This window comes from Amblyomma mixtum, chromosome 6 (assembly GCF_055824585.1).
Source record: "Amblyomma mixtum isolate Tamu chromosome 6, ASM5582458v1, whole genome shotgun sequence".
Classification (NCBI taxonomy): Eukaryota; Metazoa; Arthropoda; class Arachnida; order Ixodida; family Ixodidae; genus Amblyomma; species Amblyomma mixtum.
Genome location: NC_143017.1, coordinates 93,656,445 through 93,671,475, shown reverse-complemented (window position 1 = coordinate 93,671,475; position 15,031 = coordinate 93,656,445). Strand labels below are relative to the sequence as shown.

Here is a 15,031-nt window from a genome sequence, read left to right as displayed (position 1 = left end):
ACCTCCCTCTTTTCCCTTACGGCGCGGTTCAGGTGTCCGCCGAGATATGTGAGACAGATATTGCGCCATTTCCTTTCCTCAAAAACCAATTAATTAACCAATTTTGTACGATGTCAGTGCACGTTGAAGATCCTCAGCCTGTCTACAGCGCTTATCCTCAGGCGGTCGAAATTACTCCGGAGACATCCACTACGGCACCTCTTTCTTCTTTCACTCCCTCCTTTATCCCTTCCGTTACAACGAGGTTCAGGTGTCCACCGAGATATGCGAGACAGTTACTGCTTCATTTGTTTTCCTCCAAACCAGTTTTTTTCCAAAGTAGTTTTTTCGGCCTTGGGTCATTTTTGCAAAAAAAAAACAAACAAACTGGAAAACCACTGGATTACAGTTTTATAGACAGACCAATGATGTTACCCTTTTCGGCCCTCGAGGCATCAACTGACTACCTTTGGAAATGTCCTTCCCCAAAGGCAGTGCCCCCCATCCCACTCATTCTTCCTGGGAGGCTGCTTTAAGGACCGTTCAGCCCGCCGTCCAGAAATGGCTGGTGGATCGGGCTTTACGTGAAGCACATGCCCGTGGGCTCCTGGACCATTAGGGGACCACCCTGGAAGTTTTTTTTTTTTGCGTGTAATAAAGTTGTTTCCATCCATCCATCCTGACACCACAACACAAATTTTCCGCACGAGCCTCAGTACCTTTCGAAAATGCTATTAATTTTTAATAGATAGTTCCCCCGGGATTCCTATTGCTATCGACATCGCTGTTCTTGCATTTCCACTGAGCTGTACGGTGTAAGAAAGAAGTAGCAGCATTGTAGGCATGGGGTGAAGAAGTCAAGGAATCACAAATTTGTAGGCTGATATCTCACTAACCATTCCTTCTTTTCCGCTCAGATTCCTAGATGTTTTGTAAAACGCCTATCCAAGCTCACATTCGCTTTACAACTGTTATTGAATGCGTCGGGGCGCGCTGCAACACGTTTGTTACAAGTACGATTTTGACACCACCAGGGCTCAAAGGTTGCGAGCGGTGGCCATTGAGTATAGTGAACTAGAATACTATGAGTATTCTAGTTCACTATACCATGGAGTGAAGATAGGCAATCTTTCTTGAGAAAGTTCTGCTAGTCTTTCTGCTGATGTTCCTGTACTGAGGAGATTGTTAGACTGTTCCACTGGGAAAATTGACTAATTGTTAAAATTAGCATTTTGATGAACTGGAAAACGGAAATTTACGCTGTCATAGAAAGTGAATATTGGGATCGTGCCTGGAAATGGCATCGAAAGTGAGCCACTAGAAGCGACCGAGGCATTCACACTACAACTTGCGCACCGCCGCTCGTGCAACACGTGTGGTGCCCCCCCCCCCCCCCCCCCCCCCCCTGCGCTGGGAGCAGTGCAGCATGTATGCCTACTTTTTCATGAGAACGCGTATTCGGTATGCTCGTAAGTACCTTCCGGTTTCTCACCGACCGGAAGATATCAGCGCCGCATTAGTCTGGTTGAGAAGAAATTTTTGTCGCCTGTACAGAACAGCCTTTGCTAAATATTGTAGGCACGAGAGATTACCTTCCTCATTATGAATTATTTTAAGGTAGACAGCTGGTTTTAAAACACGTTCAAGCTAGATGCATTGCCTTGCGCGAGCTGACAACTTAGAATGCTGGTTTCTGCGCTGAGCGTTACTGAAGCCCATGATGAAGCTCGATACAGATGTACAGATTTAGGGACAGCCTTCATCTTGTTCACAGTCGCCTTCCAGTAAGGCTGTGCAAATTCTGAACATGTGTGTTGATGACTTGACATAATATCAGCTGGAACACGCGCATTTAAGCGACAATGTCGAGGATAAATGGTACTAAACACATGGTGAACCGCAATGAGCGGCGCCTGCTGTGGCAACTGTAAGATCCATCTATACATGGTGAACCGCAATGAGCGGCGCCTGCTGTGGCAACTGTAAGATCCATCTATACATTAGAAAGTAAAAAAAAAGCTCGGCAGAGTTCTCAGCACTGCAAAATTTTTTTCGTTAGCGTTTTTCTTTTGAATTGCGGTAACGAGTTTTACACCCTCCGAGCCCTGATGATCGATTTTGACACCATAACTATAAATCAATATTTGCGCCATCAGCGTGAAATTCTTACTGTGTGGTTATGCGGCCTTAGACATCATAAAAACAAGAAAAAATCCGTGTCCGAAACAAAAAATCCAGGGCCTAAAGGGTTAAACACGTTTAAGAATTGGTCATCCTCTACTTTGCATTCATAGATCACTGATAGTGCTCATACCGCTCCTGGGGTAATGGTGCAGTGGGTAAGCGATGCGCCCCTGCCCTTTGATGGCAGGTGCAGCCACCGGTGAGGCTTGTGCGGTAAAGTTTGCTCTTCCAGAGCAACCACTGGCAACCAGTCACTGATTTAACTGCCGCCGACCACGGTGGTCACTTCGCCCGTAATCTGTTGATCAGGTTGTGATCAACCACAACGGCGCGCGACATAGCCGGTGAATACTCTGGCTGGCATTGCACATAAGTGCAGCGACCTAAAGAAGAAACACTCGAGACAAGTCTGGGGAAGAAAGCGCTCTTTCTCGACGTACGCTACCGCTCTTCGTTGAACAGGGCATCAACGTCGGGCCCCCAGAGCTCGACCAGCTCCTTCCACAGCGCGGCGGCGTTCTCTCGGGTGCGCGTCGCCATTTCCGGCAGCATGTCCAGTATCTCCAGGCGGAGCACTGCGGCCACAACCCGAAACTTCTCTCCCTGGTGCAGCGCCGTGCAGGACGCCTTCAGCTCGCGCTGCAGGTACCGCTCGCGCCAGTCATCGTACGCCTCGCAGGCCGTACGGAAGTTCTCCTTCATCTCTGCGAGCACCTCCCGCCGAGCCTCGGCCATTTCGTGGCGCAGCTGGTCGCGCTCGCAGCCGCCCTGTTCGCTCTTCAGGCAGGAGCGGCAGTCCGCGAGGAACTGGTTGTACCTGCAGCCACGCGGCGGGGAGAGGGCGGAGAGTGCGCACTTGCTGGGCTCACTAAACGATGCCTTTGCGTACATCGAATTTTGCGCACCCTTTCGTGGCTGTTCTAAAACAGCGTTCTTGGTGAGCACTATTATTAAAGCAAATATACCGTACAATTCTTCCATTCTGAAGCTTCCTTCAAGTCACACTAGACACGCTGACAACAATAACCTCAATTTACCCACAACACACAATGTATACGGACGTAGAAGCATAGCATTTGTCAGCGCTAAAGTTTGGAATATCATCCCATTCAGCATTAAGTCCATCTCGAACATTGCACCTGCTCTAAAAAAGTACATGCTATCAGAACAATACACCTCCCCTTATTTTTGAGTTGATTATTTTTATTGCCTTATATTAGTTATATGTTTTGTATGTTCAGCCTTGTTCAACTGCATAGATTTGTAACATGTTTGTAATGGATCCGAAACTAGAAAAGGCGACAGTATCGAATAAACATAAGCCAACGATCGATTTCCCAATGCACTCGTAGTGCTACCTCATTAGCGGCCTCATTTCAGTGCGAGGCAAAGTAAAAACGCACGTGTACTGTGCGATGCCAATATAGAAATATCGCGGCCTCCACTACGGAGGTTTTGATTACCCCATGCAGCTTCAGGGCGTATACCCTTCCAACCGTGCACTCGGAGAAGTGGCCCGCTCTCAAAGGAGAAACCGGCTGTTGCACTATATTTAGAAGCTATTTACGACGCTTAAATTGCCTAAAGAATGAAATGCCTCCTTCGGATGAGTCTAGAAATCTTTGCGATCGATGACTATGAGAAAAAAAAAGAGGAGTATTTCCTGCTACGCCCAGAAGATAATATTGTAGGGAGATTATAGTTTTTGTAACGCGTAAGTAGGCCAGATTAGAAGCAGTAAAAACAAAAATGCCTAAAAAAAATGTATCACAAAGTTTACACAGCGGGTAACACAGGCAGTAAATACATTGGTTAGTTGGGCTGATAAAAAGAAATAGATATTATATAGACCTACGCAGTTTGCACATGACGAAATAAGCCGAAAAGAAAACAGCGAAAAAGGAAAATGTACACAGACTATGCACGAAAATAGACCGAAAATAGACGGGTTAGCTGAAAAGTAGTGTCAAAACTACAAAATAAACTGAAATCCGGCAAGAAAAAATCAATGACAGTAGTCCGATGGCATAAGATGGAGCAAAGCATAGCTGTACTCAAGTTTGCCAATTGATAATGACTCGTGCTAATTTATTTCGCGGAAACATAGTGCTTTGAAAGAAAGAAGGTTGGTTTGATTTTATCGCGTTTAACATCATAAAGCGACTCAAGCTATGACGAACGCCGTAGTGGAGGACCCCGGATAATTTCGACCACCTGGGGTTCCTTAACGTGCACTGACACCGCATGGCACACGTGCCTCTAGCATTTCGCCCACATCGAAACGCGACCGCCACGGCCGGGATCGAACCCGTGTCTTATGGGCCACCAGCCGAGCGCCGTAACCAGCGAACCACTGAGGCGGATTGATACGAAGATTTTTTTTTAACACATTAGTGTGGCACATGATTTCACAAATATTTTATGCGTCATCACACTCTCCTAAGACGAACTGCGGAGCCAATAAATAAATAAAGACCTCCCTGTATTTCGATTTTGTGATAGTACACATGATCCAACATTTATAATTAATTGGAAGCCGCCATGTGCCTAATAAATCCTGGGCCAATAAAGCCTAAACAGCTGCAGTGCTCTACTTGTATCCTAGCTTCCCGCTTACCAACCGGGCACTACCAATTGGGCATCCCTATTCTGCACCCGTTCAAACTAAGCACTAAAATTTTCACAGTGCGGATCCCACAAAGCGTGGGCATTCTCCTAAATTTGTATTATTGATGAAAATTGAATGTGCAGTGTAGCAGCCGCACAACCCCCTCCTACAAATGAAATATGGGACAAGCGTCGACTCTGACAAAGGGCATCCCTAAGGCTCATTTACTCTTAAAGCGTACTGACCTGCCGTTCAGATCCATGCGGAGCTGATCGCACACCTTTGTCCACCGCGACTCGATGTGCTCGAAGATGGCAGCCATCTCCTCGCTGATGATCATACGCCGACCCTCTGAGCGCGGATCTGTGCCTTCATCTTCTTCGGCGATAGGGTCCAGGATGGTGTTCACGATGGCACGGGAATCACCTCCGGCATGTGCCTGCAGCGCATTGACGAAAATGTGTAAGGAAATTGCAACTTTTGGGTAATTAACGAATATAAACAACTAATTTTGGTTTAATTTATTGGGGTTTAACGTCCCGAAGCAACTCAGGCTATGAGGGACGCCGTAGTGAAGGGTTCCGCAAATTTCAATCACCTGGGGTTCTTTAATGTGCACTGACATCGCACAGCACACGGGCCTCTGGAATTTCGCCTTCATCGAAATTCAGCCGCCGCGGCATGGATCGAACCCGCGTCTTTCAAGGTCAGCAGCCGAGCGCCGTAACCACTGAGCCACCGCGGCGGGGCACAACTAATTTTGGTGTAATGTTTTTTCCTCTATAATCATCAGGAAGACACTACTAAGCATGAATCCCGATGTGGTATTTCCTGCCGCCACTTCATCGCATTAATTTACTACAGTGTTGAAGGCAGCCTTCGTCAAGAGCCGTAATGTCGAGGAATGTAGAAGCAATGATTATATTGCAGTTTTTTTTTCGTGTCCCACGTGACCTATAACCACACTTTGACCTCATAAGCATCGCTCGGCTGTTGAAATCGAAACCAAAACAACACGAGAAAAAAATTCGATGATAAATTATTTAGCAGTCGTAGGAGAACACCACGTGGTAATCCGTGTATAATGCCTTACGCATCATTACAAGGAGGAAAACACGCACCCAAAATTTAGGCCTCTATACTCCTTTAACGCTTCTGTTCTGCGCTTTTCCTGCAGGTGTCTGTGCATCAACAGAGCGCTTACTGGATTGTCACTCGGCTTTTCATTCTGGCGCCCTTTTCTGCGATAATTATCGTAATGTTAAATCAAGATGCAAACGACACCAGTTATAAATCGTTAAGGTCGCTTGTGAGAATATATATGTTGCCGAGTCGTATAGCTAAGCGGCATCATGAAGCCTGGATGGTTTGCCTACTTGGCCTTGGGGCCAGAAATTGAACGAATGCGTGAAATATATGAATACGCGAAATATACAGGGTGTGTCACCTAAGACTACACAATTTTTAAATAGACTTTTTCCGTTAGAAGACCGCCTTTCCCGGTATAGCATTGTTAGCGGTGCAGTGCATCAGAATACAGCCGCTAGATTGCTAATATTGAATAGTTAAATTTTTAACTATGGCTGGTAGGATCCCTATTGAGAGGCTTGTAGCCCACCGTAAGTAATATTCATAGTAGTTTTTATAATTCTCAAAACGCGGTTACCCTCGACGCTGTGGCCCAGCAAATTTCGGCTACGTCTACGAGTCATGTGCACTGAACAGGTTGCTTTGCCTGCAGGCCTCTCGAAACCTTATGTATTTTGCCGCGATGTTGACGAAATTTGTTGGGCCGCAGCGCTGAAGGTAACTGATATCAATATTTCTTACGTTGGGCTGCACGCCTCTAAAACAATATATTTCCTTTCTATAATTTTGAAATTCCTATATGTAGTGTTTCTGAAATTCAGCTGGAACACCGCTTATAAGAACCGATGTCAATACATTGTACTAATGCGGTCTGCTCCTGTGCTCCGTATCTAATAACAACCATTCATTGAAATTTATTATTCATCTGTTAGCACTAATCGGAAACCCCTAGGTGAAATGCACTGATAATGACGCTGTTGTGGTTAGGTAATTGTTGCTACACTGGATACCAGATCCAAAAGACTCAAACTTACGTTTGAAACAACCCGTCCTCTGAGGGAAGCGCTGAGTCCCCGTCAGCGCTGTTGCACTTTCACGAATAGGACCAGTAGTCGTTACATGTCGTAGAAAAATCAGGCTGGCTACTCACGGCACCAACTGCGGGCCGTACAAGTGACCCTTCCGTAGGACGCCAAGTAAGATGCTGGTGAAATTTTTTGGGGGGGTTCCCTGGTGCGTAAGCAAATGAGCATGTCACGCTAGAACTACAAGACTATTGTACTTCTTGTCTACCTTTGCAAATTCAAGTTTTAGAGCCATTCGCCTCATGAAGACCTCATATCAGGTAACGCATTTACAAGTGTTTGTTCACGATGAGCAAGGAGGAATGGAATTGAATATTTTATTTATAAAAAAGTGAGAAATACTTTTAGCGTTTTTAGACATCATTGGCTACAATTAACGTGCGCTTTATTCGGCACATCTTCGCAGCAATAGCATATAGAATTTTTGTTTTTTTTAAGCATTAAGTTGCGTACAGTAGATATGCCCCATGTTTAGGCGGCGTACAGCGTGTACGCTTTAAATAGTCATTCGTCTTGGAAAACCGTCACCAGTCGGAGGGCACAAGGCCCATGCTGTAATTGGGAAACGACTCGTTCTTCTGCCGAGTCAACACGGCTATGGTAGCCCACAGATGGCCCAGTGCATCACCACTATTGACTATTCAATGAAGTGGCCTACTGTAGGCACTGAGTGCATTGAAAACTGTTTTAAGAAGGTTGCGGTCTTAGTTCTATCACTTTGTAAAAATTTCCTTAACGAAACACACAACGCATAATTTTCCGTCGTCACAACACATTTTTGTAGGATTTTTTAGGCAAGAACTTGTAGTGAGAAGAAAATTTTCTTTAGTATTGCGCTGTTCGTTTGGGATAGCGACTGAAACAGACACAAATCTACAGTCCTACCGAAAATCAGTCGCTGCGGAAAAACGACCAAAGTTTTCGTCGTATTTCAGGCGTTATACTAAAATCGCGAGGGTCTGCGGACTAAGAGGTCGATTTTAATGAAAACTCCTTGAATTCGAAGTTCATGGTCTTCGTCGTACTCGGCAAAAGCATAGGCTGCTTCCCTCTATACTGGCGTTATGCAGTATGCTCAGCCAAAAGGAAAGAAGGGTCCCCATTTTCTGCTATGAAACATGGGCGCAACTTGCGCCGAAAAGCTCAAGCTCAGATTTCCGCAGAAACTGACAGAGGAAACAATGTGGACAAAAATGCGCTCGCGTTCAGAAAGGCGATAGACGTTCTGTTCTCTTCGGCAGACATGCTCAAAATTCTCAAAGGCGACAAAAGGTAATTGAAAACACTGCACTAGAACCAGGCCAACGGCAAATGTCGCTCGAAGTCTCTGGACTTGAGTTGCTGCGTAAGTACCTATATGGTTGCGCGGCGAGGTACCAAAAGGATGCATCAAAGTTATGCGGCAAAGCCGCAGGGCGCGAGAAAAGCTTTCCATCTTGTACTTGATGTAATGACATAAATCAGCAATGAAATAAGCAGTGCCCACGGTAAAATATAGGGATTGAATTGCCGAAGGTCTTCGCTCGAGGATTTACCCGTCCGAGTTGCGTACAGTGTCTCCTAGAAATGCAAAGTTCCGCTTTGCGGCCCAGCTTGGATGCTTTTTTGCGTCAACTCGGCGGACCTACACGCAACTCGCATTACTTATACAGTAACTCTACTAGACAAGTGCGTCGGCGTATGTGCCGCCGCGGTGGCTCAGTGGTTATGGTGCTCGGCTGCTGACCAGAAAGACGCGGGTTCGATCCCGGCCGCGGGACGGAGGAGAAATTCTAGAGGCCCGTGTACTGTGCGATGTCAGTGAACGTTAAAGAACCCCAGGTGGTCGAAATTTCCGGAGCCCTCCACTACGGCGCCTCTCATAGCCTCAGTCGCTTTGGGACGTTAAACCCCATTAAACCAAACCATAAACCAAACCAGCGTCGGCGTATGTGCGATCATAAATGAAGCATGAGACGCGTCCGACGCAGCAGCTCAACTGTGCCAGTGAAGATCACTTACCCGAAGCATCGAGGAAAGCGGCTGCGTCGCGGGTGGTGACGGAGAAGGTGAGGTAGGCGCGGCAGGAAAAACGCTCTCGAAGATTCCAGCTTTCGAAGTGGCAGCCATGGCGCGAGGCGTGTCCCGGAGCGCCTCGAACAGAGTGTCCCGCACGCGGGCCAGCGCTTCGTGAACGCTGCGCCTCCTGTCGGCGGGCGACATCCGCGGGCTTTCACTGGCGTTGGTCAGGTGGGGCGGTGTGCTCCACTCGTCCCTGCGTCCAAAGCTCTCTTATGACACACACACACGCAAAAACACAGACAGACAGACAGACAGACAGACAGACAGACAGACAGACAGACAGACAGACAGACAGACAGACAGACAGACAGACAGACAGACAGACAGACAGACACAGACAGACAGACAGACAGACACAGACAGACAGACAGACACAGACAGACAGACAGACAGACAGACAGACAGACAGACAGACAGGACAGACAGGACAGACAGACAGACAGACAGACAGACAGACAGACAGACAGACAGACAGACAGACAGACAGACAGACAGACAGACACAGACAGACAGACAGACAGACAGACACAGACAGACAGACAGACAGACAGACAGACAGGACAGACAGACAGACAGACAGACAGACAGACAGACAGACCCCTTTAATTAAAATCCAGTGATTGAAGCGTGCTTAACCTGCGTCGTGGTACCTCCGCGCAGGAGACTGAGATTAGAGAAAACAGGTAAGGAGAACAGTGCAGGAAATAATATCATTAAAAAAATAAGCAAAAGAATTAATGACCATGTGATTCGTTTGTTGTTTACAACATACGCACGCACGCACGCACACACACGCGCACACACACACACATTCACATTATATACACAAATATATGAAAGAGTAACACAAGAGCCAGGGTCAGCTTTAAGGGCAACAATCGAAGGGTTGTTGAGGCGGACGGTTCCATTTGTGCGATGAATGTCATTTTTTGTGGAAAAGTTTTCCCGCTGTTTTTCTCATGATATATTTCTCGCTGATGGTGGGGAGACTAAAGTAGAGAGGCCGCACTGGTTTTACAAAACTTGAAGTGCGTAAGGGCTCGCCCGATAACCTACTGGCATTTTCGGCTAATGCGGTTGCTGTGGCATAAAGGTCTGGAAACACGAGTTTGGACGAGTTGAATATGCACTGACTGACACCTTACTCCATACAAAGGACGCATGACGTGATGAAAACACATGTATGTCACGAAGGCCCCGTTTATATAGTCACTGGTACATGCGGTTTCAACTCGCTTTTTCTTATCGCTCGTTCTGCTTGTAAGTGCATATGGGCAAGAGGCACAATGTTCAGTTCAACTTGCGCCTCTGAGTGAGTTCTTGTCATCACGTGCAGTCCAGTGTATGCCCTCGAATGTCACTCAGTTCAAGCTTTTTCCTTTTTCCCGCAGTTGAGTCTGCGTCCGTCCTAATCAGCACACTGTGGTATATTTTTCTCGTCACGTCTGCAGTCACCGACATGTATGAACCGGCTCAGGAAGCAATTCCGGAAGCTACATCTTCGCCCGGTCGCGCTATAAGTGAGTGTAATTACGACGAAAACTGGGAGAACAAGCGCAGAAACTTTGTGAGGGACTATGGTCCCTTTGTATGAATAATGAGTCCAATAAACTTCTCTTCAAGAAACAGAACGTTAAATAACTGTAACGTGCATAGTTTTTGACGGCGTTTTTCCTTACCTTATAATAACGGCTTGTCAGAGCTATCCCAGAATGCACAATTCTCTTTTCACAATTATTATTGTGCACACACTGTTCGAACTTAAGCAAGTTTTAAAAGCGCATTCAAAAGGGATAACATTGGCAACTTCTTTTATGTCAAAAATAACAGCTTGCTTTTCTGCCTTTTGAATATCTAAAATGTCGTGCAAAGATTAACCTTTTGCAACTTACTTGTTGCTGTCCTCCATGGTGGCATTTCCTTCAGCTTCGTAAGCTTTAGCTGTGGGGACAATGAATGAACATACGAATATGAATTAAACACTGAAGCAATGAAAACACAATTGAATGAGTCAGTCACTCAAAAAACTCCAATTTCTACATAGTTCGAGCTTCAAATGCACATCTTAGAACGACAGATGCATGAGGAAGTGTGTCCAGGCAAAATGTTAGTCGCCGTCGCCTTACAGCGTTGTAGCAGCAGACAGTTTTTAGTGCCGTGACATGACGGAAAACAATGTTGCAAGTTGTTTCTTTTCATCACACAAAACTAGTGATAGAGATGGGGGGCATATGTACAAGAAACAATGCAGTGCTCTTCATTTCTCACCACCGAAATAATTCAAAGGTTCCTCATGCTGCGCGCCGCATTATTTCGCTTTACAGCGCGCAACGTCCAAATAATACCAATTCAAACATGCTGCTCACCATTGAATTCGGCTCCCAAAAGTTAGGTCGGGGCTACCATTAAGCAGCACCAGAACGGCAGAAGTGGTACTGTTGTAGACGACTGCGAGCCGACGGGTGGCTCAGTGGTTATGGCGCTCAGGTGCTGACCCGAAAGAAGGGAGTTCGATCCCGGTTGCGGCGGCCGAATTTCGATGGAGGCGAAATTCTAGGGGCCCGAGTACTGTGCGATGTCAGTGCCCGTTAAAGAACCCCAGGTGGTCGATATTTCCAGAGCCCTCCACTACGGCGTCCCTCATAGCCCGGTTCGCTTTAGGAAGTTAAACCCCCATAACTAAAATTAACTATAGATTACCACGACTTTGTGATATGACAGAGACATTGGTTTCGCTCACAGCATCCGGGATTCGAAATAAATGATGTTGGAGCCGCTCGGTGAAAGAAACGGTTTGATTTAATGGGGTTTAACGCCCCAAAGCGACTCGGGCTTTGAGGGACGCCGTAGCGAAGGGCTCCGGAAATTTCGACCACCTGGGGTTCTTTAACGTGCACTGCCATCGCACAATACAAGGGCCTCTAGAGTTTGGCCTCCATCGAAATTCAGCTGCTGCGGCCGGAATCGAACCCGCGTGTTTCGGGCTAGCAGCCGAGTGCTATAACCACTGAGCCACTGAGCCACAACATTTCTTTAATGCCAAAGCAAGGAACCCTTACAGAGGTCGCGAGTAGGAGACAGTGGCTGGTACAGAAAATCCATGTCATTCCATGCGTCCTTGTTAACATGTGCCAGCGTGCCGGCAATTCATGCACGCCGATACACCTATAGACTGTCCCTTTTTGCAGCATCAGCTTAATGTGCGTATACGACACATGCTAGGTCACAACTAGTACCATGCAGGTTATTTTGCTTCTCACCAGAAAGGATTGAGCTGTTGGGAGTCCCGACTTGGAGGCGGGGAGTCACGGAAGTGCCGCTAGGAACGCTGGCGGCAAGCTCGTTTGGACAAGTGTGGGAAAATACCCTTTCGGTCGACGTCTGGAGCTCTACTGCGCTGATCCCAACTCCTTTCGAAGAGCACCTCTGCTGCTCGTCTACGTGCACCATGTCAGTCTGCACAGAGTCGGAAAGGCACATGAGGCGCAATAAGCTGCCATGAGAAATCTTGACAGGGCGATCAGGCATCTGATGTAAGAATTTTGCGAAAGCAGTTGCAATTACCCTCGATGATCACTTTGATGTTCCGACTCTACGCACATGTGTCGCACATGTCACGTGACGTTTTGTCTCGCCAGCGCCGTGGTGCTAGCTGCTCCATCCCACACGGGAGAGAGCAGGTCTGATACAGGTATACATGGAGTAAAGTGCGCTGGGAGGCCTTGCTCCGAGCTTGCCAAAGATGCGCGCATTTTAAAAGTACGAACCTTTTGGCACAAAATGAGCCCCAGCACCGAGGGGAATAAAGGTATACAAGTTATAAAAGCTTATATCAGTAGTACAAGCGGCTGGCTACAAATTTCTAATTGCAAGCAGGCGAATAATGTAGGTCAAAAAGTTAACTGTTAGAAACAGTTAAGCAGCCTAATAAGTAACATTATTCGCCTTGTTCCTTATGTCCGCCAAAACTGACATTACTATGCCGCAAAACGCAGCCAGATTTCTCAGAGAGATTACTTTAAATAATCTCCGATTCACTGGTGACATTGGCTTGATGAGTCACTCAGAAAATGTACTGCAAAGCATGATAAGTGAGTTCGACAGGCAGAGGAGATTGGTGGGTCTAAAAATTCAAGTCTCGCAATGGAACAGCAGTTCGCAATTGGTAACGAAGTGTTGGATGTTTTAAGGAAATACGTGTACTTAGGGCAGCTAGTGGCTGCTGATCCGATTCATGAGAGTGAAATAACTAGAAGAATAAGAATGAGGTGGAGCACTTATGGCAGGCTATCTCAGGTCATTAATGAGTTTACCAATATCCCTCAAGAGAAAAATACATAACACCTGTACCTTACCCGTAATCACCTATGGGGCAGAAACGTGGAGGCTAACGGAAAGGATTCAGCTAATTTTAGGAGAACGCAGCGAGCAATGGAAAGGAAAATGATCAATGCAACGTTAAGAGATCGGAAGGGGGTGGAGTGGGTGAGGGAACAAACGCGGATTAATGAAACCCTGGTAATTCAAGAGGAAGAAATGGGCTTGGGCAAGGCACGTAATGCGAAGACAAGATAACCGCTGGTCCTTAGGGGTAACGGAGTGAATTCCAAGAGAAATCCACCGTAGCAGGGGCGCCAGAAATTGAGGTGGGCGGGTGAGATTAAGAAATTTGCGGAGACATGGTGGCTAGAGCTGGCAAAGGGCAGGGTTAATTTTAGAGACGTGGGAGAGGCCTTTGCCGTAAAGTGGGTGCAGTCAGGTTGATGATTATGAGCGCCGGGCTCCCCTAAACACTATTGCAAAGCCAGTAAAAAATTCAGATGCATAGGCGAAACCTCTGCAACTGCTGTCGAAATGCATAAAAATTTCAGAACGACTGATTAATAACATCTCAGTGGGACGCTTCGAAATACCTGCATCGCTCTCTCGGCAGTTGTCGGCCGCGAGCACGGGCAGAGCACAGTGACGTGCACGTGTATGTCATCGAACTTATGGCAGCCGCAGGTGGTGACGGACACGACTGAGAGGGACTGCTTTTTCGGGGGCTCGCCTGAAGCGCCTGGGCAGGGATCCTCCGCAGTCTGGGGGACCTCAGCCGGTGTCGGTTCCTTTTTGTTGGCCGCAAGCGTGGTCAGCAACTGCTGCCTCAGCTCCTCCCTCAGCTGGCTGGGGCCAGCAGGGGCTTTCGGAAGCCGGCTCATAGCAGTGTGGCTCCCACGGGTTCGCTTGCGTGCCTACGGGTGACCCTCGGCGGCGATGTTTACTCTGCAAGATATTAGCTTGCTCCGAGGACCAGCCGTGCTCTGAGGCTTGACAACTGCAGCATCCGATAAAAAAAAATTAGTTCTGACAAAAAAAACATTGCTAATAGCCACTTTGTATCCCAACACCCGCACGCTAGGAAATTAGGGTATCAGCCCCAATTAATCAAATACGGAAAATGAATGGCGTCCTTGCTGACTGGCTAAAAGTCACGTTGAAAACCTGTTCGGTGATACGTTTGGTTTAATGGTTTATTGGGGTTTAACGTCCCAGAGGAATTAAGACTATGAGGGCCGCCGTAGTGATGGGCTCCGGAAATTTCGACGACGTGGGGTTGTTTAACGTGCACTGGCATCGCACAATACACTGGCCTCTAGAATTTCGCCTTCATCAAAATTCAGTCACCGCGGCCGGGATAGGACCGGCGTCTTTCGGGTCAGCAGCCGACCGCCGTAACCACTGAGCCACCGGGGCGGGGGAGTTCGGTGATACGCTGTAAAGAGCACAAAGTGACTTAATACACTAAATGGTCACTAACTTTGTCCACATTCAACTCAATCTATAGTATTACCCTCCCCCTCATCCATCGCTCACGGTGCCGGAGGCTCGCCTTCTTCGGCACATCCAAATGAATGCAGTTATCACCCCGTCTCGCCTCTTTCTCTATCGCTATCGATCAGACCCTTCCTGTCCCAACTGCCCCTGTATCTATGTGGACCTGGCCCATTGCCTCTTCTATTGCCCGGCTGCTCAGCAGTCGGGT

At 47.3% G+C, this 15,031-nt stretch overlaps 2 protein-coding genes across 2 annotated transcripts in view; one reads left to right on the top strand and one right to left on the bottom strand.

Moving 5' to 3' along the window:
• The window catches only part of LOC149339717 (uncharacterized), a 40,365-nt gene that overhangs the window by 2,391 nt on the left and 22,943 nt on the right, over positions 1 to 15,031 (top strand). The gene's annotated exons all lie outside the window — the stretch shown is intronic.
• LOC149339718 (uncharacterized) lies at positions 2,605 to 14,419 on the bottom strand. The gene is made up of 6 exons (XM_089550977.1): positions 13,920 to 14,419; positions 12,267 to 12,462; positions 10,899 to 10,947; positions 8,947 to 9,199; positions 5,017 to 5,210; positions 2,605 to 2,980 (listed from the first exon to the last, which is right to left on the bottom strand). The coding sequence occupies exons 1-6, from the start codon at positions 14,205 to 14,207 to the stop codon at positions 2,605 to 2,607; spliced, it is 1,356 nt and encodes a 451-aa protein (XP_089407103.1). The 5' UTR covers positions 14,208 to 14,419.

Bases quoted from the DNA above. Each gene is read 5' to 3' on its own strand.
- LOC149339718 (XM_089550977.1), bottom strand. From the start codon at position 14,207: ATGAGCCGGCTTCCGAAAGCCCCTGCTGGCCCCAGCCAGCTGAGGGAG. The intron at 12,463-13,919 runs GTATTTCGAAGC...GACTCTGTGCAG, and splicing joins CTGCCGAGAGAGCGATGCAG to ACTGACATGGTGCACGTAGA. The intron at 10,948-12,266 runs GTGAGAAGCAAA...TTGTCCCCACAG, and splicing joins CAACAGCTCAATCCTTTCTG to CTAAAGCTTACGAAGCTGAA.